At 38.6% G+C, this 23,370-nt stretch overlaps 1 protein-coding gene across 4 annotated transcripts in view; it reads left to right on the top strand.

Moving 5' to 3' along the window:
• The window catches only part of utrn (utrophin), a 177,903-nt gene that overhangs the window by 10,909 nt on the left and 143,624 nt on the right, over positions 1-23,370 (top strand). For all 4 annotated transcript variants that reach the window (XM_041976219.1, XM_041976217.1, XM_041976218.1 and 1 more), the window contains exons 3-20: positions 7,179-7,240; positions 7,595-7,687; positions 8,840-8,917; positions 10,221-10,313; positions 10,830-11,002; positions 11,991-12,106; positions 12,637-12,800; positions 16,391-16,612; positions 17,678-17,859; positions 18,303-18,453; positions 18,773-18,892; positions 19,110-19,211; positions 19,389-19,496; positions 19,707-19,886; positions 20,660-20,817; positions 20,920-21,043; positions 21,144-21,231; positions 21,865-22,109. In XM_041976219.1, the coding sequence (XP_041832153.1) occupies positions 7,179-7,240; positions 7,595-7,687; positions 8,840-8,917; positions 10,221-10,313; positions 10,830-11,002; positions 11,991-12,106; positions 12,637-12,800; positions 16,391-16,612; positions 17,678-17,859; positions 18,303-18,453; positions 18,773-18,892; positions 19,110-19,211; positions 19,389-19,496; positions 19,707-19,886; positions 20,660-20,817; positions 20,920-21,043; positions 21,144-21,231; positions 21,865-22,109 (2,459 nt within the window). The remainder of the gene's footprint in view (positions 1-7,178; positions 7,241-7,594; positions 7,688-8,839; positions 8,918-10,220; positions 10,314-10,829; positions 11,003-11,990; positions 12,107-12,636; positions 12,801-16,390; positions 16,613-17,677; positions 17,860-18,302; positions 18,454-18,772; positions 18,893-19,109; positions 19,212-19,388; positions 19,497-19,706; positions 19,887-20,659; positions 20,818-20,919; positions 21,044-21,143; positions 21,232-21,864; positions 22,110-23,370) is intronic.

Raw genomic sequence — 23,370 nt, 5'->3', positions numbered from 1 at the left:
GGCTTGCCCTGTCCTGTTCTGCACAGCTCCAATCCCTTTCCCTTTCATTGACTGTGTCCCTCTTTCTCTCCCCTCTCCCTCTGCTGCTACATTCTTCTGATCTTTTTCTCCCTCTCTGGTCCACAAGTGACTGTAGCAGAGAAGAGGAGAGGAAGGCAGGAAAACCAAAATCAGTTTTTGCACTGATACTTTTGGACTATCTTCACTTGTGCTTTTGGGGGTTTTACTGCTTCCTCTGTTCACCGTTGCAGCAGGTTATGGTAAAAGATGGCAGAGTTTGGGCTCAAACTCAGAGGTATGAACTTTTGACAGGTATGTGGTTGGGTTGCAGCTAGGTGTATCACATGCATGATTGGCTCAAACCACAGATACTGATGGAAGAGGTGGTGACTTTGACCTCTTACACATGCTGTTGAAGATGTGTACAAGCCTTTAGGTTTTTGGATGGAGTGGGAAGTTAACTTTTACTTTCTCTTGCACAAGATGTAAAGATGTTATCGGGCATACCAAAGGTTGGGGATGCAGTTTAGATTTAAAAATAACTTTTTAAACATCTTATTTAATTTTCTGATTTAAAAAAAAATCTCTTCTTGCCTAAAATACTTAATATGCAAATAGATTGCACATATTTGCCCAGGTTGAGTTGTCAATAAATGAATGCATTAACATGAACAGTTTTATCATTTCCTCTCTCTCACATAATGGATCAACGTTTTCTTGTTGCATCGCTGTTTTGTGGAGTGACTTGGCTTAGATCACAACTTAATGTCAGCCCTGGCTACGTTACATTCCACCACCCTTCACCTCATTGTTTTCATTCACCCCTAATTACAGCAATTCACTCGCATACGTAGACCACAGGGGTGTTTTGAAGATAGTAAGTGGGGATATGCAGTAATCTCTCTGGACGTTTGCCGTGTTTTCCCTACAAATTTCCAGATCACGGTGAGGGAAGAGTGTCAACAAGGCTGTGCCAGCTGGGGCAAGCTTAGACAAGTGACCACTGGAGGGAGGAGGGAGGCATGCATGGGAAATTATAGGAATTCTATGCATTCCTCTCAACCTACCGAGTTAAAATAATGCACAAGTTTGCACACAATCTGAATCAGACTGAGTTGCTAATGCTTTCAATTATTTGTCTTTGTTTTTTTGCAAACACTTTTATCAGGCTATTTGAGCAATGGATAATAGTTAAAGGAAAATTTACGTCTTTAGTTAAGGTCTATGTCCTGTACACAGATTAGCACCTTACAGCTAGGTCTGGATGGAGCTTTACTGAAAGACAAGAAAGCATAGAAGCTTCAGAGGTATTGTACCTGGTGAAACTTTAGTATGAAACCAACCAGCCTCTTATTGAAAACTGTTTAGTAGCTAAGCCAAGAACTTCACTTTCTTTCTTCATCTCTTTATAAAAGCCATTAATTGTTCTTTAGTTCAAGCATTCATTTACTTAAGCCAGCTCTGGGGTTAAAAGGTTGTTGTGTTAACTGTGCTCAGTCAGTGGCCACGCTTGCATGTAGAAGCTTTAATGTAAAACCAACTGTGAGTATCTTAATCTTAAAAGTTCAATTTTAGGTGTAAATCACAAGGTAGCATAAAATAAGTGCTGCTCTGTGGTGCAGCAAACTTAGTAAGTATCCTTATTTGTCCAAGCTCTGAGCTCTCTTATTTGCTGTGTGATGCTGTTGTTGGAAACCTTGATGGTTTGTTTGATTTTCACCTCGCTGCCTTCCCCCGGTTCATCCCCCCTCTCCCCAGTTGTGTGGTTACAAGCCTTCCACCTGTGAGATGGAGGGAGATTGGGGCTGTATGTTTTATGAGCCTGATTTGTGTTCTCAGCTGGTTGCTTTGAGGAACATGTGTGCCTCCATGTTTGTTTTTTTCTTTTTCCTTAACCAGCCATGTTTCTATGCTTGTTTGCAAGCTGGTCAGCATTTTCTTGCCTTTGTTATGTAATGTGAGCCAGCACCAGGCCAAGCAGTGGATACAGTCTGACAACTGACATAATTATGTAAAGAATTAACGTAGGAAAGTTTGACTTCTTGTCATAAACTGGAGATCCTGATACTGAGGTGGGAATGAAAGCTTGTGAGAACATGTATGTGGACTTGGTGAGAAGACACCACTGAGATTTCTCTTCATGATAAAGTCATAAAGGGAAACATTTAACTCAGTCTTAGCACATTTCCTACATATGACTAGTATGTGTGTTCAAAGTGCACATTAGCAAAACCTGATGTGTTCATGTGAGAAAAAGTTGGTCATCTGAAACGTGCTGGCTGACCGTTTGACAGAGTTTGAATATTTGCTCTGCAAACACATGTGCCTGTGACTCTTGCCTCATTGTGATTGTTGCAGTCTGTTCATTTGTACGTACTGGGCTGATAGGATATCTCTATCATATGACCAAGTGACCCATAAAAATTGTTTTCCAGCAGCTTGCCAGCTTTACTAAACTGTAGCCAAGAACAAGACATGGGAGAGTTGTATGACATATTAGTATATCAAATTAAATGCTGCTAAAATTGAATGGAAACACCCCCCCCCCCAAACCCACTGATTAATGCTTTAAGTTGATTATCGCTACACATGTGGTTTAACTGTTCTCTTTACTAACAATTAACAGACAGGAAGTGGGAAAATATCTTCAAAGGAATCCACATTTTGATGTGAACATTTCCTCCATTTCTTGCTTTGAATGTTCTAATCACTAGTTTTAGATAATTGGATGACCATTATCAATTCCTGTTATCAGTTAAAAAAAACAAAACAATAAAAAACACACACACAAAAAAAAACCAGCTCCTACAAATTGTATCAAGAAACCAAACCGTTAATTAAACTTCGTACTTGGTTTACTTCTGTTTATAGCAAATGGAAACAATTTAAAATGTCCTTTAATGAAACAATTGTCTATTTCCATTAAAATATTATCTAGTTACATGGTTATAACTGGTAATTAAATGGTTATTTTATAATTCCAGAGTAAGTGATGTTACAAATATTTGACTTTGATGGCTTTTTTTTTTTTACTGCAATGGCTCGAGTGCTGGTTTTTTTTTTTTTTTTTTACATATATTTATACCCCCTTTGACTTCTAAAGTACTGGGTCAGGGCCAGAAAATCTGGTGCTACAGAAACACCAACTCTTACTGGTCCAGATCTGAGAACAGCTTGTATCAGGAGATGATCCAGACCAGCTAAACTGCCAAGTTTAAACATCTAAACTGCTTGTAAATCCCATTTGTACTACCTTCATAAATACTATTCAGCGTTTGGATATGCTGGTTGGTATTGCAAAGAGCCACCAAAACTGGCTGCTGTTAGGAGCAGAATTTATAAATGCAGAGTAACCATAGTAAGATGTTGGTGTGCAGGTTAAACAAAGCAAACACTGGGATCTATGCACAGAAATGGTCTTCTTGCATTCTCTGCCCTGCAGGAGATTAGAAAATCAATTGTAAGAGATTTGAAGCGACATAGTGATGTGGCTCTGGGCTGGCTCTCTAGCGGTAGAAAATCGAACCAGTTTTTAGAAGCTCCTAAAGCTTTGACATGACCAAAGCATCTGATCAAAAAGTTAAATGTGTTAAATAGACTGTTAATGTTTTCATATAACAAGCCACTGACAGACTTCAGTCAAAATCAAAACCTTACGCATTCTGTCTTGAAGGAAGAAGCGATGCAGGTTAAGAGTTCATTTAAGGTGATTGTCTTCCTCTCAACTCTTTTATAAGTACGTCCTGTGGCTGCTACATTATTTTTAGACAAATGACTTCTCAGTTGTGGATGCTAATGTTCTTGCGTCATTGTCACGGTTAACTTATCACATTTGGTGATTTTTAAATTTTATTTTTCCCATTTCTGGTGGATTGTCTCAAGTTTGCTGTCTATGCTCAGATCCAGACCAGATGAGGCAGAGATCGTTTTGTATTTTGAATAATATACTCCCGCTGAATTGAGTTTTTGTTATATCTCCTCTCTGCGGTCTGCCTGAGAATGTTTTCTTTAATTTTGTTTATATCCAGCTGGAATCACCTATCCTCATCACCTTGAAACTTTTACATGTCAGAGAACTTGAAGTCTTCTTGCCAAGTAGCCGACACACTCACACAGTTAACACAGTGATATAAGTGAGACTGTGCATTAGTGTGTTAATGTTGCATTATGAGTATAACTGTGCACAGACTCTTCTTTGTAAGAGAGGAGCCTTATTTTATTGCTTATTGAGATGCACTTTTTTTTTTTACTTGGACACACACATGCACACATCACATAATCTTGCTGTTGCTTTGATCCGTCCTGCAGTTAGACATTCCTGTGCTCTGATGAGTAGGAGTAGCACACAGATTGAGGGGGAGCAGTGGTATGAATAAGGTTTATTGTTCTGCCAAGACAGTAAGTTAAGAGAGTACAGGAGACTTGAGTCGACAGGGACCCTCTCCTCAGGGACCTCAGAGGCCCCTACAGGGTGCCGATAAAGCTGTAAGAAACAGGAGGTCCCCTTATAGGGCTATTTAGAAAAGGTTAAGTGATTTTGTGCTGAAAGCATACCTGAACTGTACCTGCTTTACACTTTTTTGCTTCGCATATGTTTTCTAAAAGTTCTTGCCATCATTTTTCTCCCTTCATGGCACCCGCTCAATATTTTTATCTCATTTTGGAAGTAATTTTTGTTGCTTCTCTCTTCCCATTTGCTTGTTGGCCTTGTCATAACAAGTGTAATTTTCTTCTCCTGTTATTTACCCACTGTAATTGAATGCCATCAGTCACTGGGCCCCCTGTTATTCTTATGGCACCTTCCTTTTGTCAATCATAGTGTTATTGATTTCTTTAACATGATCCCTTCTTTGTCTTCTGTATCCTTTTTATTTCTCTTCCACCAGCTGTCATCTCATTGCTTTGTCCCCTAGAAAGAAAAATAGCATAAAGGTTATTGCTGATGCCCAAAGTTTAAGTGAAAAATAGGTCAGAATACTCCCAGGAGGGCTTTTTACAGTACTATGAATAAAACACTGACACAGGACAATGTGCATATGCCAGTTTAGGTAACTAGTGCTTCCTGATTTAGTCTCTACCTCAAAGTCTTACCTGTCCGGTTTTCCCGTTATTGGGCCTCATTCACCGACTGTTCTTACGAACAAATTTGTTCATAAATCATCCTTATGAACATTTTACAAATAGTTGTGGCATTCACTGTAATCTTTGTATCTTGGATTTGTTAAGAACATTTTCCACTTGGCAAAGAACAAATCCTACGAACACCCAGAAGTACTCTACAAACATCTGAAAGCCGATACGTTCCAACATAATCGCATTTGTGTTGTTTTCTGTTCTGTTCATTAAAATACAATAATCAAGCTACAGTCATGTTTTTGTCAGATTTATAATAACTTTTGGTGAAGTATAAAGCATTTACTTAAAATAAATACAAATATTGCAGATCCAAACTTTTTCATTTTCCTCATGGGAAAATTAAACAACTTCTTTTTTTTTTTTTATCCATTTTATTCATTCAAGAACAAGTCACAGTCAAAACTGATCTAATTCTGTTGCTGGTCTTCCAGTCATATCACTCCATCCGTGGAGGGACTCCAAAATCAGGCTTCATTACACATCTTTAGTATTTTTTTTTGTTTGTTGTTTTCATCAGTTTGTCATTCTGTTTATTTCCTCATCTGTTTCTCTTCTGTTTGCTGCAAACAGTTTACTGTTTAAGTTATGACCTTTTATGGTAATTTTTTTAAGGCCGGCTGGTCCGTCCTTTTAATTTACAAGAGATTGGTATTATCCAATCTAGGAGTAAAGATACAAACAATTCCGCAGCCTACAAACATTTTCATGAATTTGACGGAGGGTTTTCGTAAAAAAACAACTTCTCAAGTACAACTTCAACAACAAATTCAAAAAGATTCGTAAGAAGATATTAGTGAATGATTTCCCCATAAGCCTCTACTCCTCCACCATTAATCTCATCCCTTTCCCTCACCTCTTCACCTCTCTCACCCCTACCTCTGGCCTTGTCTTGTGGTACATTCCTGTTTTTATACTCCTCTTCGCCCAGCCGGCGGCTGCAAACACACACTCTACACACCCCAAACAAAGGAGCTGATGACTGCTGGGCCTGGTGATCATAACCTTTAACCTTTTGTTCAGTTTGTTGTGCTCTAGACAGCTTCTAGTTGGATGACAGCGGTAGCTTATGGACACATAAACCTAGCCCCTTTTCCACCCTCAGATTACAGTCTTGAGTGGGACAGCGCTAAGAAGCAGGTGTGAATGCATATTTTTTAGATCCATGCCGGTGGGTCTACTATTCTAAAACAGACTGTCTGCTTTAGAGGAGTATGTGAGAAGCAAAGAACCTAAACATGGCTGGCTTCACTTTAGAAATGAATCGGCTATAAAGTTGTTAGTAAGGTTCTGTTCTTGATTTGTCTTTTTTTTTTACCTAAAATTATCACTCCTTCATGGAGGCTTTTCCACCCTCACAGTTTTATAACAAAATCCAGACTTAAATTGTAATTTGTAAAGCTTTACAAGCCATGTGTAACAAATACGAAGATTGGCTTAATAACGTAGATATTTGTTTCTGTAAAAATTTGTTTCTAAAGTGCAAGTCTCTGCAAGAATTCCAAGTTTCCGAGACATTCTGATCCATTACAGGAGCCAGCCATCACTCAGGCACATCAAAGCAGCTGTGCTTGATACACAATGAGGCCTTATTGGAGAGCCACGTTGGAGAATAAAGGAGGAGCAGGGTGGGAGGGAGTCAAGTGGGAAGAGAATGTGAACTATGAGTACAGTTGGATTCTGGGGGAACAGCATCAATGGGGAAGTGGGTGTGCACATGTGCAAATAGGTTTTTAGTGTGTTAGTATTATTCCTGACACCTGACATTTTGGATCCACTACTGAAATGTCCTTATCTGCATTTTGTTCCTGTCATTTTCTGATGTTCCAGCCACATTGATCAGGATGCTTTTAAGCCATAATTGCCTCCAGCTACAATTACCGTTCAACAGCACGTCAATGTGAAATTGAATTTGACCTGAAGTGAAGTAGTGAAATGGACATTTAGTGTTAATGTTATTTTCTGTCCCTCATAAGACTGGTTGTTCCAACTTGCTGTGTCCATATTTCTTTTTCTTATTGTTTTTTTATTTTATTTGTCCACAGATGAGCATGATGCAGTACAGAAGAAAACATTCACCAAATGGATAAATGCACAGTTCTCCAAGGTATTGTTAAACTTTGCATACAAACAGCTGTTTACATGCACATGTTTTTCCAAAAGCATAGAAAAACTTAAAGCTATGACATGTGTGTGGCTTTACCCTCCCTAAACTTTTTTACCCTCTGAATTTAGAGTAAATTGAATCTTCTCATCCCATGTTAAAAGGGCCTGCTGCAGACAAGTTTGGCTCCATTTGTGACACGAGTTTTCACCTTGACAGCCCCTTTCAGTCTTCACGTTATTTATGGATTATTGATAACGAACTGCTGTTGCACTGAAGATCTTTTTGTTTCTATTTTATGTTCATTTTATGAATTTTCTAGCAAAACTATTCACTTGGCTCTTTTTCTCCTCTCAGACAGGGAAGACGCCCATCAAAGATATGTTCTCCGATTTGAGGGATGGGAGGAAGCTGCTGGAACTGCTGGAAGGTCTAACTGACACTGTCCTGGTGAGTTTATCAATACAAACATACATTTTCCTTTTTAAACATTTACTAAACCCTAATGCCTAACTCTAAACAGATCAAATTATTATAGTATTTCATCTCCCCCTTGAGTATCTTCAGGTATATTTAATTTTTCTACCAATGTATTATCTCTAAAGTCTTTATTCATACAATACTTGTGTTGCTTGCCTGGTCGGGATCATCTTTATTTTGATGTGACAATTTTTTCTGTGTGAATGCATCAATGATTTAAAGCATTGTTAAAGCTGATTTAAAGCACAATGGAAAACTGAACTTTTGGCATTGCATAGAGTGAACTTAGAGGAGTGCACAGTTTCTCCTTACATAAATATCTGACTGCTGCTTTCTCAAGCCAGTGCAAGCGTGTGCATTATCTCACGTTGGTGCTTATGTATAATCTTTAGTAAACATCAGAGCTACACGGGCAGCCTGAACGGGTGTTTCTTTAGTTTCTCAAATTAAAATGGCTAAATTCATGACAGTTGTCATTTAATTTATATTTGTTTTCAAATAAATAGATGTAAGTGTTTTCTGTTAAGTGAGCAAAGATGGGCTTGTGTGCCCATGTTTATGGATTCCTGGGTATTTCTTTTTTTAAATCAGTGTCAAAGCTCTGTCACCTCTTCAACAGGATATCATTTTTCTTGCACCTGCAGTCAGACCAAGTGCCAGCTGCCTCTTTGCCATATATGCTGGCGCACACACACACACACTACTAATACTAATGCTATAATTGGGTGCTAATCGGTGTTTGAGGTATGTGAAGACTTAAAAGGGATTTGCAGCTGGCAGCCATTTGTGCTGCCATTCTTTCCATAAGTTGGCCTGTGGACCCTACTGATATGGTAATAGGTGTGATGAATGTAGGTTGTGAAGCGCTCTGCTGAGTGATGGGATGCTTTTCCTTTGTGTAACAGTAAACTGCTACATCTCAGTCCTTTTTTTTATAACCGATTTAAAAGATGGATTTGTTATTATTAAGGTGGATTTTTTATAAATTCATATGTTAAATAATTGATCCTCTTAAACTTGCACATAAATTGCAAAGGCAAACAATGCAAAACAGTTGATTTCTGTAACCGTATGATGAGAACAATCTGTTATCTGATCTCTGCTGCATTTCCTCTTCTTCAGACCAAAGAGCGAGGTTCCACCAGAGTGCACTCTCTCAACAACGTCAACAAAGTACTTCAAGTCTTGCATCAAAATAAGGCAAGTGCACCAGGTGTTTCCAGCTGTTTTTCACTCCCTTGTCCTCTCAGCTGTTGTTCCTGACCAGGTGTTTGAAAGCATAAGAGTTTGCTGGGTTTCACTTTAGCAACATGGTGTAAGCAGACAGCGGGACCCATAATAAGCCTCAACACACAAAAGAAGATAATTATAAATAAGTACAAATCCATTAGATTTTTTTTTTCACCAGAGCATATGCCCCATAGTTTGTTTCTTTTCTTTTTTTTTAGATTACACTAAAAATGTAATAATTTTTTGTAATTTTCTCTGCGCCTCCCTTGCTTTTTACCCCATCGCCTCCTCCGTTCTGTGCACCATAGTTGGTCTTAATGAAGTGACCTTAGCAGTGGGACATTATAGGGAAAGCGTAGGAGGTCCACGCCTGCAAGATCCAAAAACACTGTCAGGTGGCTACAAATTTCCTACGTGCCAAGTGGCTTGAAAGAAAAGGAAATGAGACATTAGAAGTAGTAGACAAAAATGTTTGACAGTGAGGATTCAGGGAGAGTGTGTGTTATTTATCTTTTCTATTAATTTTGCCTAATGAACCTGCTAAAGAATCTTGGGGGAATCAGATGCATTTGCTCCTGCAGTTTTGTTAAGGAGGCCTATGCTTGTACGTTGATGTGTTGCTGTATTTGTGAGGTTTATGATCGTGATATAAACAGAAACTAAAAGTCCGTGACATAGTCAAGGTGGAGGCTGATCAGGATACTTGACTTCATGGTTTGACCCGACCCTCTAGAATATTTATATGTAATCAGTTCTTTACCTTTTATGAAGAAGAGAAGACAGCTACACTTCAGTGGTTCTGGAAAGTATAATTAGAGCTGTATAATCTGTGTTGTGGCGAAAACATACCGGCTAGAAGTACTCATCTATAACAGACTGTACACTCACTAAGATCAGGAACAGTATTATTTACCCAGCAGCATTAAGCAGAATTAAGCAGCTCAATTGTTACTTTGTGATCAGAGTTATTTCTAAGAGAAACTCTTCGGATTTTAATCAAGTCTGCTTTTAAAATGGGAGGAGAATGCTGCTGCATGTATAGAATAAATAGCTGAAAATAGAATTGCTGCATAAGAAATGATTGCATTTGTTTAATATAGTTTAATTACCAAGAGAAGAGTTAACTTAAGAGTTATCCAGATATACATTAATTATTAAAACTTTTATAATTGCTGGATATATTAATATATATTTTCTTTTTAACATGCCAGAGTCTTGCTCTCTCCACACTTTTCAAATATTTATTTAATTTTTTTATATATATATTTTGTAGGTGGACCTGGTGAACATAGGGGGGACAGATATTGTGGATGGGAACCACAAGCTGACATTGGGACTCATCTGGAGTATCATCCTTCACTGGCAGGTGAGCACTTTCCATACATACACCCTGCACATACACACTCTGAGTCTCATTAATGTTTGCTTTATCAACTCACCGTTCACTAATGTTCCAGAGGGATCAGAGAAACAGATGATGGAAACTCTGTATAGATGTACACGCATGCCTGAATGCATGTAAACATGTTGATCATCCAGCCCTTTGTCAGTTCGACGTGCTGAAATTTTGAGCAGCTGTGGAACAAAGTTAATAAAGCTGGTGTAATAAAACAGCCTGGACACTGCTTATTCTTTTAGCACCAACTTTTCATTACTCTTTAATAGTTGGTAGTTTGTCTTTATATTTGTCCACTATATATGCATACTGTCAGTTTATATCCTGTTTTTTTTTCTTCTCTTATGCATTCACTTTATTACATTGGACTTCAGTAGAATAGCTAATTTAATACCTGATGCATATGTGTGTGAAAGTGTTTAGATGTTTCTTAACCATGGAGTTGCTGGAATCAATATTGAATCGAGTTACTATGTGTTTGTATAGGTAAAAGACATCATGAAGGATATCATGTCCAACCTGCAGCAGACCAACAGTGAAAAGATCCTACTGAGTTGGGTTCGACAGTGTACCCGCTCATACCCAGAAGTCAATGTGCTGAATTTTACAACAAGCTGGGCTGATGGCCTGGCGCTAAATGGCATCCTCCACCACTTCAGGTCAGGAGCAGGGATGAAACTGAGGGGGTGATGAAATGATATATATATATATCTATATATATATATATAGATATATATATATATATTTAATGCTGCTATTATCTGATAAAATATTATATGCTGTAACCTCTGTACTCACATTTAGTTTATTGTTGAAATTGATTTGAATTATATTGATTTTCTACATAATAATGCACTTAGGCTTCATGTTTTGTCATTTTTTGAATTTGAGATTAGTACTCTTCTTGAGGTTAACATTACACACTAGTCATATTTTTCAACCTTTTTTGCTTCAACCGCTGTCATGAATCTAAGTGCTGCAATTTAAAAAAAAAACAGATATTAAAAATCATGTGTGTGCTGTTTGTGAGGGGAAAAGGTGGAAGTGGTGGAAGGTCAGACTAACAGGTCAGCATCTGCAGGGTGTGTGCACACTGCTTAACTTACTCTGTTTGGGCCTGCCATGTCACTGTTTGCTCATGCTATGTGTGCACCTACGCTGCTGTGTATGAGACAGCAAGGGGAGGAGTGTCGGGGTGTTTTCCCCCCTTTATGTAACCCCTTGTCTTTACTAGTGACATTCACGCGTGCACACACTGAGGCTTGTGAGTGGTGAGAAATTCCTGTGTTGGTTTAGACCTGGGCCTAGGGTTTAGGTAGATCACTGAACACACACATTCCACACCCAACTGACCTCAACACAAGTCCCCCCCCTCCCTCACACTGCAAAGGGACAAATATTCTGTCTACAGCATACGTTTGTATGGTAATAGTTTAAACACTCATCAGATTATTTCTGTTGTACAGATTTCATTAAATAGCTTCAATCAAGCCACTTCTATCTACATATTAAATCACTAAAAGTTGTTAAGTTTTCTTGTTCTTGTTCAGTCTGTGTTCATATTTTTTGTGGTTAATGAATTCTCTCATACTGTAATCATGTTAAAATATGTTTCTCCTATTACTTCTCTTCTGTGTGTGTCTCCAGACCAGATGCATTTAGTTGGGATCAGGTGGTCAGACTCAGCGCTGTGGAAAGACTCGACCATGCATTCACTGTAGCCAAAGACCAGCTAGCTATTGAAAGGCTTCTGGATCCTGAAGGTACTATTTTCCATTTTATTCAGCTGCTTTTTATTGTAGCTGGATAGTCGGATATCTAGTACTTAAAGATGTAATGATATTCCTTTTATTCAAAATTCACAGTTTTGAAAACACTTCTGTGATCACAAACCCGACTTTAAAGTCTTGCCAGCAGCTAGATAAACTCAGTAGAGAAAATATGCTGAAGTTGTTATAGACTCTAGATTTGCAAAAAGTTGTTTTTGGTTATAATTTAGATGTGAAATATGTCATAGCTGTGAGAGCCAATCACACCTAACCCATATTAAAACCTTGTTTAATTAGTCTCAGTCTGTTCCTCCATTGACCTTCCATCCCTTTATCTTTTCCTGTCAACCTTAACTACTATCGCACTCTTTCTGCCATGCTTTTTTCCTTGTTTTTTTTCATGCAATTTTCACCTCATTATCCCCCCCATCCCATCTCCCTCCTGCCTCTCACGCTCAATTTGGATCTTGATCTTTCTGCCCTGCATTCATCTGCCTCCCACACTCTCGCTCCTTCTGTTCCAGATGTGGCGGTGCAGTTACCAGATAAGAAGTCCATCATCATGTATGTAACGTCACTTTTCGCTGTGCTGCCCAAAGACGTGAGCATGGAAGCTATTAGAGAAGTGGAGACCCTGCCACGCAAATACAAAGTGGAGGCTGAATGTGGGCCAGGACTTAATGTGCAGGTAAAGTATTACTGTACAGCATGGTATTTGATATAAGTTGGTGTAAGCTTTTTAATTAAGGGAGAATCACTGTACTATTCTCAGTGAGCTTTGCAGCTGGTCACTCACTATTACATCTTTTTTTTTTTTTTTTTTTTTTTTACAAAACCAAAGGTGATCTTTGATGTGTGAAATTTTAAAAATCCACAGCTGGTACACAGCCATGCAGATGGATGCAGAGTGGGTCCAGATTTGATTTATTTATTATTTGACTTTTAAAGTTGGTTCATTGTGTAGGGAAAATTAATATATTCAACTATAAATGCTGATTTTATGTTTAAAACTTTACAAGCATAAAATGTTTTTACTGTCATCTAACTAACATAACCAACATCTTAATGGAGAAAAGACACACAGCAATAAATGCAGCAAAGATGGATGGGTTGATGCTCTGGAAGTTAAATATAATGAAAAATATTTGCTCATGTTGAATTTGATGGCCACAACAGAAAAGTGTTGTGCAGTGACACTAAAAAGGCAGAGCTGGATGATTATGTTTATGGTTTATTGTGAATGAATAATTGGTTTATGATATCTGTGAGTTATTGCATTTTGTTTGACATACATTTTAGACTGCACCTCGACTGTTTTCTTTACTTTGGAATTGGGCTTATAAGTAAATGACTCATACTTCAGTGATACCAGCAAATCAGTTCTGTAGACTCTCAGAAGTGTTTTGGTAGAAGTTGTTTTTTAGTGCGTTTATGCTTCAGGATTGATCTGAAGAGCTTAAACAGATGTGTCCTGGTTGTGTTTCGTCATTTCTGATACTTTAAGCGTTCCTCACACATTAAGTGCTTCAAGGATGTTCTTGTGAGAGCAGCTCTATGCCAACAATGTCCAATGCTGATCGCACATCATGATGGTGGTTCCTGTAAACATGGGAACAAATTTAATTTAGAACCACTTATCAAATAAAAACTGAACTTTTTATAAGACATTGACATTCATTAGCTGACAACGTAAAATAAATAAATAAAAACACAAGGAACATTATCTCTGCCTCTTTGTATTTGTGCAAAGAAAAACATTCGTTGGCCCTTTTGCCTTGTCTGACTGTAGAGAAAAGCTTTACTTCAACTCCTTTTGCATATGTTGTAGCTTACTTAGGCTGCTTTGTGAAGCATTATGACATTATTGCACTATGTTAAAACTGATTTCATTGGTGACATGGTTGTTTAAGCCATCTGATAAATGCTGTCACCCTCAGTGACTGCCTGTCTGATCCCCTCTGGCTATGCTGATAAAAGCACACTGGTATTTTTCTCTAAAAATGGTGGTGATATTCCACCTACACGAACAACAGAAAGTTAGTCACTAAATGAAGAAACTCATATCTGCTTTAACTTTTGATGCTGTGCTTCGTTTCTGATTACATTTGGTTTTAAGGCCACAGGCGTGATCATGTGTAGGAACATTGTAAATTGTGTGTTGCTGGGCAAAATGAGTCATTTCAACTCTGAAAAAATAAAACAGTTTCCTTCATTCTCTCCAGCCATGCTCATGAAAAGCACAGCAGGCATGGGCAAATTGGGAGCAGAGCCATGACTCACCCCTCTGACATTATCCAACAGGCCAAGCTACTCTCTGGAAACACCGATCTGTAAATGGATAGAGGGAAATTGGTGGTGTGTGTGCAGAGTTGACAGGGCAGGGAAGGTTTTGTCAGCATTAAAGTCTTAAGCTGCCGAGCTGTAGTACTTGACTGATACACACTTACATAAATGGACTCCCCTGCTGTTTCATTAACTGGTGATTGTACTTTGTGCACAACTTTTCTTTATCCTGTTATACAAAATTTACAGCTCAAAATATTTAATTTTTGAAGAAATAGAACAGTTTGATCAATTTAACACATGCATATTTTATAATTGTTAGCTTTCAGCCCCTCCTAGACTGCTGTGCTGTTTGATAATAGACAGCCCTGGGGTGACTTGTTCTAGAGCTTTTTACTTAGAAGTACAAGAAAGAAAAAAAAAATCCCAAAACCACCTCTTAAGTTTTTATTACCCATGGGCAAATACTTCACATGCCCTGGAATACATGTTGGAAAACTCTTTTTAAATAGTGCTCTGATTGGTCCAACAGGGGATTTACTTTCCTGGCACATTTCTTCTCCCCATAGGAAGTGATGCGTAATGCTGCTGGTAGTAAAACCAAGTGAAGAAAGGCCCTTTGTCTTATTAATGTTTGGCTTTTCACTTTAGATGTAGATTCACAATATTGGCTTATGGTATTTTTTAATATTTGACTCTTGATTTCATATGATTGATTTAAGTTTTGATTATTCCTCCAGCTCATGAAATGTTGTTCCATTAACACCTTTTATTAATATTGCTGATTGCAGGAGTTCTGTTGGTGTTTAGTCTGGCATTACATGCTTTATGATCACAACTGAAGGAGTGATGAGTGCAGGACCTCAGTTGAGTAAATCAGCTGGTGATGATAAAGTGCTCTGTTGAGCCAGACCACATCTATTTTACAGCCATTCAAGTCAATAAATAGAGCAAGACTTCACTCCCTCTCTTGGCTTTATTTCTGTCTGACAGTGCACACTGCCATAACACTGGGGCTTACAGTGTTTTTGTGACTTTTTTCAAATATCCAAAAGGTCGCTGAATATTTTCAGCAGCTGACCTTTTCTGTGTTTTCTGCACAGTTATTACCACTGTTTAATTTCAGCCTCGAAAACAAAGGGCCATTTAACTTGTTACTGTACTAGTCTCTGCACACCCATTTACATTTCTGTCGGCTTTGACTTGGCCGAGGTGCCTACAGAGATTTTATCCAGCTCAGCTCCAGACAGAGTAGTGGGCTCTGTCAAGCTTTTTCTTGCTTTTACCTCACAAGAATGAAAACCTGGAATAGTTTGCCTGTGCTGTTGGAAACACAGGATAGTATTTTCCCCCTCTGGTGTTTAACAGCTCAGACAATTAATAAAACTTATTACAAAGATTTTTATTTTAGACCTGAAGCAACATCAACATTACTGTTCTACTGAAATCCTTTTTGTCCTTCCTAATCACAGTTTGGTATTTTAAGATTAGGCCATCTGTTTCCCTGACTGCACACTCTACTTTATCCTGGTTGCTGCTGTATTTCAAACTTTCTAATATCCCTAAAATTAAGATTGTCCTGCCCAGTGTGCAAGAGGCTCTTCCCAGCATCCCATAATAGGCCTGCAGTTGTTTTCATTCTTAACAGAGCAGGTCACTCTGCATGCTCCAGAACCACACAACCCCCTCCTTGATGTCTGGGTTATTTTAAAACTTGCCAGCTGATGTGCACAGATGAAATTAGGAGTATTAAAGACGACTGGAGGGCTTGTGCTTTGCCACATTTGAGTTTTAGTGTTGTCATTTGAATGTGACACTGGGGAAGCAAACCATTTTTTTCTTACAGTAGATTCCACCAAAACATAAGATCTAAAGCTGCATCCATATTCTTTTATTTTGCCAGTGAGACTAATGCATGATAACATAAATATATTGTTTTTTTCTTTTGTCAACTCATGCACTCTCTCCTTGCCTGATGTTTCTTAAAACATGTAGAAGGAGGAGGCAGGCAGCAGCCCACGGCCTGAGACCCCCAGCACCTTGACCGAGACAGAGGCGGAGATGGAGGGCAGCCTGCTGGAGGTGGACCTTGATAGCTACCAGACTACCCTGGAAGAGGTTTTGACTTGGCTGCTGTCAGCGGAGGATACACTACAAATTCAGGATGAGGTGTCGGACGATGTGGAAGATGTTAAAGAGCAGTTTCACACTCACGAGGTACATGGAGGCGTGCAGAACTTAAAAATCCCTTTTTACAGCATTTAGAATGTATTTGAGAATCCTGAAAGAATAACATGTACATGCTGATTTACATTTTTAAGATGCACAGTGTTGTACAAGATACTTCATACTGCTTGTTTGACTCACTCCAGCTTTTTGGCTAAAAACTGTCACAACAATAACTGATTCAGGCCTCCCACAACTCACAGTACATGCTCTGTACATGTTGGGAATGCCAGGAATTCTGCTGAGAACAGTGGCGCACTGCACTCCACGGTGCCCTGGCTCAGAGTTTACTTGCTTGCTTGACAAGGCGTATTTGCAAGGTTTTTGTCTGTGCATGTGTGTAAAGGGGCTTTGGCTGAGTTCCCCTGGCTGAAATGTGAATATTTGTGAAGTTGAATGTCTGGAATTCAGGTCAAAGCAGAAACCTGTTTTTGAGACAGAGCAACAAGATCCAAAGCCTCCTTAACAGCCAGGCTTTTCAGGAGGCCTAAATAAACACAAACAAAAAACAATCCAGTTGGTTTAGGCCTTGTCATTCCCTTAATTTCACTAGCAAAGCCTCATCAAAACCAAGAGTACTCAGAGGTGCAGTCACAAATGCTTATTCATCCAGAGAGCCCTCAGAAACAGACAACTCAATTCACTGGCTTTCAGTTTGCTACTGAAAGATAAAAGCAAATACCCAGTATTTGTTCCTAAAGAAGTTTTTCTTTCTCTTCTTATTTTCAATTGGCCTGTGTGGCAGCTGACAGCTCAGCTATGCTTCATCCTGGTCGGGCTGTTTCTACAGCAACGTTTGCAAATACAAAGCTGCAGAAATGATGACAATGGCTCTAGCTGGGACTTAAGAGGTGAAATACTGAGTGAAGGGAGTCATTGGGACAGAAACATGATCAGATGTTGGCTTGTTAGTGCCAAGTGCAAGTATGGGGCCTCAGATGAAAGAAACCTTCTTCATTAGGTCTACATGTTTGAATAATCTAAACAAAAACAACAGCAACAAAAAACAAAAACGTCTTTTTATTAGGAGGTTTGTTGTAACATTTCTCTCTGAAGGCCTTCATGATGGAGCTGACGGCGCATCAGAGCAGTGTGGGTAATGTGCTGCAAGCGGGGAACCAACTGATTTCCCAGAGAAACTTAACTGAAGAAGAAGAAGAAGAAATCCGGGAGCAGATGAGCCTCCTCAACTCCCGCTGGGAGAGCCTCCGAGTGGCCAGCATGGACCGCCAGGCCAGGTAGAAACACAAACACTAACACTTTAGTCATGCAGAGGTATTGACAAACTTGTGTTGTCTGCAGTATCATCACAGAATCCCATGGATTTGTTTGCCAGTGTCAACGTTGAGCTCTGATATTTGTTTTTTTTTTTTTTTGTGTGAGGCGGCAAGTTGTTGGAAGGTGACACATGATAAACCTTACGTCTTCCAAAGTTCAACAACTCTATCAGTGTGTATTAGGAAGCTTTTGTATGCTTTAGAAGCACACATACATATACATAAAGGCACAGATATTCATAAATCATCTTCATCATGTCTTCTACATCACCTGCTGAAGTTTCTTTTGAGTTTCATGTTTCATCTTCTATAGGTTTATATTTACATCATTGATACTGTTTGTTCCACCTGTCCGCTTAAAAGTTTATTGAATTGACTGTTTTGATTGATTGATTCTTTTCCAGGCTCCATGAAGTTCTGATGGATCTTCAGCAGCAGCAGTTACAGCAACTTTCTGACTGGTTGACGCTGACAGAAGAGCGAATTAAAAGGATAGAGACAGAATCACCAGCTAATGACCTGGACACCTATAAAGACCAGATAGAACAACACAAAGTGAATACATTTTCTACTTTTTGTCACACTTTTTTTTCTCTTTTACAAAATGCTTTCAATGAAGAATTGGCAATATGTTGTTTGGGATACAGAAACTCAGTTTTCTTTTATTTATATTTCATTAAATTGTCAGTATTTTTGTGCTGTTCTTGTGTTAAAACGTACCCGTCTTATGATTACCTTGTTACATGCTTGATCCTGCACTTTGAGTCATAAATTGTCTCCATGTGGTCACCATAAATCCTGACAGTTTGTCTGCCAGCTCAGTTAATATGTAATATGTGACCATGCTGAATACACTGTTGGTGTTCCTGTGCAGGAACTTCAAAATGATTTGGAGGCGGAGCAGGTAAAGGTCAACTCTCTAACACATATGGTAGTCGTAGTGGACGAGAACAGCGGTGAGAGTGCCACTGCTGCCTTGGAAGAGCAGTTACAAGTAAGTTGGAAGTCTGTTTCAGAATCAGAATTAAGGTTTACTGTCATTATACATAATTATGAGATTAACTCAATTCTTCATTGTTTATTACTTACAAATGCTGGAAGTAAGCTACACCTGATAGCAGTTTTATCTTTTGTGTCTGAACTGTGGTGTGAAAATAACTTTTAAAAGTGTTCCCGGTTGTATTTATTTTTGCCTTTTACCTTTGAATCAGTCGTTGGGAGAACGCTGGGCAGCTGTGTGCCGCTGGACAGAAGAAAGATGGCACAAGCTGCAGGACGTCTTTCTGGTTTGGCAACAACTTTTGTCAGATCAGGTGGGATATTTAGTCACATAACTTATTTAATACACATTTTCTTCCTTGCTCTCAGTTAAATGACTAATTGTGTTGACTGAGTTTTTCATTTGCAGTATAAACCTGCTGAAGTCAAACTGAAACAAAGCCTGTTGTGAAGTAACTGAAGATAAAGTTGTTTTCTCACTTTTTCTGCAGAGTTTGTTTAGAGCGTGGTTGGCTGAAAAAGAGGAGGCCTTAAGTGAAGTACACACCAGCAACTTTAAAGACTCCACTGAAATGAATACTAATGTACGCCGATTAGCAGTAAGTAAAGAACTTATTCTAAATAGCTTCTGCAGTTGCAGCATTTATATTGGTTCAGTAAATAATGCAACTTTCCTAATGAAAGTAAACTGAACGATAGCAGTGGAGTTTTTTTTCTTGCTCATTCCACAGGAGCTGCAACAATAATGTTTGAACTTTCCAAAGTTTACTGTATCATTTGTGTTTTTGTCATTCTCTCTTTTCTTTTAGATTTTAAAGGAAGACATGGAAAAGAAGAGAAGAACGCTGGACAAACTGTCTGATGCAGGACAGGATGTGATACAGCTGCTACAAAGTGTTGAGGCAGGAGCTAAGATCGAGGCAGACACAGAGGAGCTGGCCCATAGGTGGGACAACCTGGTGCAGAAGCTGGAAGATTGCTCCTTCCAGGTGTGTGTATTGCATTTGCCTATTCTTTGCACAAGGTTCAAAATTGGTGGCAATGTGCGATTTGATAATAAACAAAATGTCAAATCATCCATATGTTGTTGTTTACTTTGTCCTGCGTTGTTGGAAAAGCAACACTTAACTCTGACCGGTTTAGAGGAAGCGGAATTACAGATCACTTTCCCAAACAGACATTTGATATATTTGGCTTCTCGAGTTGGAAGGATGTACGACAAAAGAAAAGGAAGAATGGTAGAGAGATGTCCATTGGTTTGCTCAAGGGTAATTTAGGAAAGAAGTAGCACTCAGAATGTGTAGACCTCTGCCAAGCCAAGTTTTTTTTCCCAATGATATTCCCAGGCGTTTTTTTTTTAGTTTGAAGCTCTAAAGGCAAAATTATCTACATCTCTCCATAGTAAATAATCCTTTAAAAAATTCTTGGATCCAGAAGGGGATCCAGATCACCTTTAAAATCTAGTCACTTGTTCCTCATTCTATTTCTGAGATTTCCTGAATATTTAAGGAATATTCATCCATAACCTTTTGAGTTATGTTGCTTAACAGACAGACAGACAGACAGACAAACCAACCACACCGAATACATGACATGTGCCTTGGCACAGGCAAAAAAAAAAAAACAAAAAACTGTTCAACCAAACTATCCTAAACATTAAGATTATGTGGAATTTTGCTTTCTTTGCTCTGTTTATGCATTTCCTTTGTATTTGCTGTGGTTTATATGTTATACGTATTCTCATGGATACTCTAACTCTTAGGTGATGGAAGCTGTGGCAGATGCTGAGCTGACTCAGGTGGAAGAACAGATTGTTGTGGATACAGTTACTGTTGCTGCTTCAACTACTGATCAGGAGTTGGCACCACCTGCTCCCCCTAAGAAACGACTGGTGGAGACGGATACAGAAGTTAGAAGAATGTATGAACCACAATGCAAACAGCCAACATCTACATGTCCTCTGATTTTTTAAAAAAAAAAAAAAAGGTTTCTGAAGACTAAAGCACACATTATGTTCTGCAGGTTTGAAAACAAGACATCTGACTTGTTGAGCTGGATTAAAACATGGAAAATGTCTGCTCAGGCTCTGGGTTCCACACATCCTGAAACTACACTTGACACTCTAGACCTGGAGAAAAAACTAAAGGTAAACCTGCAAAGAGATAGAGATAGTTTCAACAGTTGCAACTCACATTAGTCGTGTTTCAAAAGGATCATCGTAACTGTCTGTGGAATAATCTCCTCAGGATCTTGAGTTAGAACTCAAAGCCAAGGAAGCCACGGTTAGTGAAGTGATCCATGATGGACGAGGCCTGATGGACCAACTAGAAAAAGGTAAGTAAAGGGCAGATTACAGTTGTGCTCTATAAATCAAGTAAATCATCCAAGTTTTGTCAAACATTCTCCTCCCAATGAGTCTTCAGAACATGGCTCATATTTAATAGCTTTCAGCAGCTCATGATGACTCATGATCAGGTCCTGGTTTAAACAAAAATGTTCCATTTTCCTCTTAAACTGCATTCACTTTGTAATTTTGCCAATTTTTTCCAGCTGTCTTGTGTTTTCTGGGTATTTATAAATCTTTTTATAACAGTTATTCAGTGTTGGAGGCCAGTGATCTAAATGATAAATTTTGTGCTAGTAGATTAACTAAAACATCTGTTTTTCTACATGATCACTGATTTCATATAACAGTTAAATGATAAGAAGAGACACTCAGGATTTTTATGTGTTTACACTGTTCTGGAGACAGTAAGAGGTAGTACAGCAGCCCTCCAAAACTGGATTAGATCTATTAAACACCAAACTCTCCAATAAACCAGCTTGATTTATTCCTTCATGTCTGTTGTTGATCTGTTCTTCAGTTTTTACCCCCATCAGTATTACTTGGATCTCAGTCTCTCATGTAAAAAACTGAACTTTGAGTGCATTTGTTTTGAGCTTTTGGGCCTCCGTGTCTTTTTACAGAGGCTGCGAGTGTGGATTTGGTGAGAGCAAACATTGACCTGATCCAGACTGAGTGGGATGTTTGTGCGAGGGAGCATCAGGCCACCCGTGACCGGGTTAATACTCAGACCCGCATCAGAGCCGTGTCCGTAGAACTTGCAGACTTGAACAAGGTCTTGGAGAAACAGGACCAGTGGCTGGACTCAACCTTAGCCGTGGAAAAGTGGAACAAGTTTGAGCTCAGAAACTTGAGTGATGAATGTCGGGTGAGATTTGCTGTTTCACCCACATTCACCCTGATCTCCTTTGTGTTACATTAATCCCAATTCTCACCTCTAACCCCCAGCGCACCACTCCTGCAGCAGTGTTGTTTTTGGCATCTCAGTTTTAGTCTTCAGGACGAAAATACTTATTAGTTTTAGTCACATTCTAGTCATTTCTATGTTTGATAGTTTTAGTCCAGTTTTAGTAAAAAAAAAAAGTCTTTAATAAAATTTATTTATTTATTATATGCATTTAAAAAGTGGAATCAAGGTTCACAGGTTATAACAAGTTATTGCAAGTTTTGCAATTCATAAAACAAGTTAACCTGAATGCTTTTGCATAATAACCAGATCCTTTACCAGATTGATAGCTTTAACCGGGACTTTCCCATCAACAGGGATGCAATGCTACTTAACTGCTGTTGGGCAAAAATCTTTTATTTCTATATTTCACCTTTTTTCATGAATTGATGCCCTACTTCGTCATATAATAATGTGACACAAGAAAATAGCAGATCTATAAGTTCAACATATAGCAACACATTGTGAGCTTGTTTGGTTATTTTCATCGATAACTACAAAATTAAAAGGAATGCTTTTAGACTTAGAAGGTTTCCAGCCAACAGCAAATACTTTCTGATCTACTCAGGGTTATGCATTGCACAGATAAAGTACTAACTAATGAATCAATTACTTCAAAAAAGCAAAGAGCAACAACAACCTTACTTTGGTAACTGTGGCTTTATTTCTGAGAATTTTCTGAAGTGCAATACTCCACCCTGAACATACATATGCCCAAAATATGAGCAAAGGATGAGGAACACATGCTCAACTTGACCTGGTCTGCCAGTAAAATTATGATGGATTATAGCTAAAATATGTCCATATATCTTTTCATCGCTTCCACCAAATCCCTTCGTCCACACTACTGCCATGATTTATCTATGAATGAATAAACTGCTTGTCTGTGTGGGCGCTGCACGTCACCTTCTCGTTATCGTCATAAAGAAACCCCCCAAAAATTAGTCATCGTCACTGTTGATGAAAACAACACTGTCCTGCAGTATATTTCTAATTATTGCAGCTTTTAGAGCAGACATGAAACAGAATAAGAGAAATGTAAATAAAACCATTAAGAAATAATTCAGATATAGCATTTTGAGGAACAGAGCATAGGGTGAATAAACTTTTAAGTGTTAAGCTGAGAATTGTTTGTTTGAGACTAACTTACTTCTGCTGAGAGGGAAAACCCGTCCTATTTATC

This window comes from Melanotaenia boesemani, chromosome 22 (assembly GCF_017639745.1).
Source record: "Melanotaenia boesemani isolate fMelBoe1 chromosome 22, fMelBoe1.pri, whole genome shotgun sequence".
Taxonomy (NCBI): domain Eukaryota; kingdom Metazoa; phylum Chordata; class Actinopteri; order Atheriniformes; family Melanotaeniidae; genus Melanotaenia; species Melanotaenia boesemani.
The sequence above is the reverse complement of the archived record's forward strand: the minus strand, read 5'-3'. Positions and strand labels throughout refer to the sequence as shown.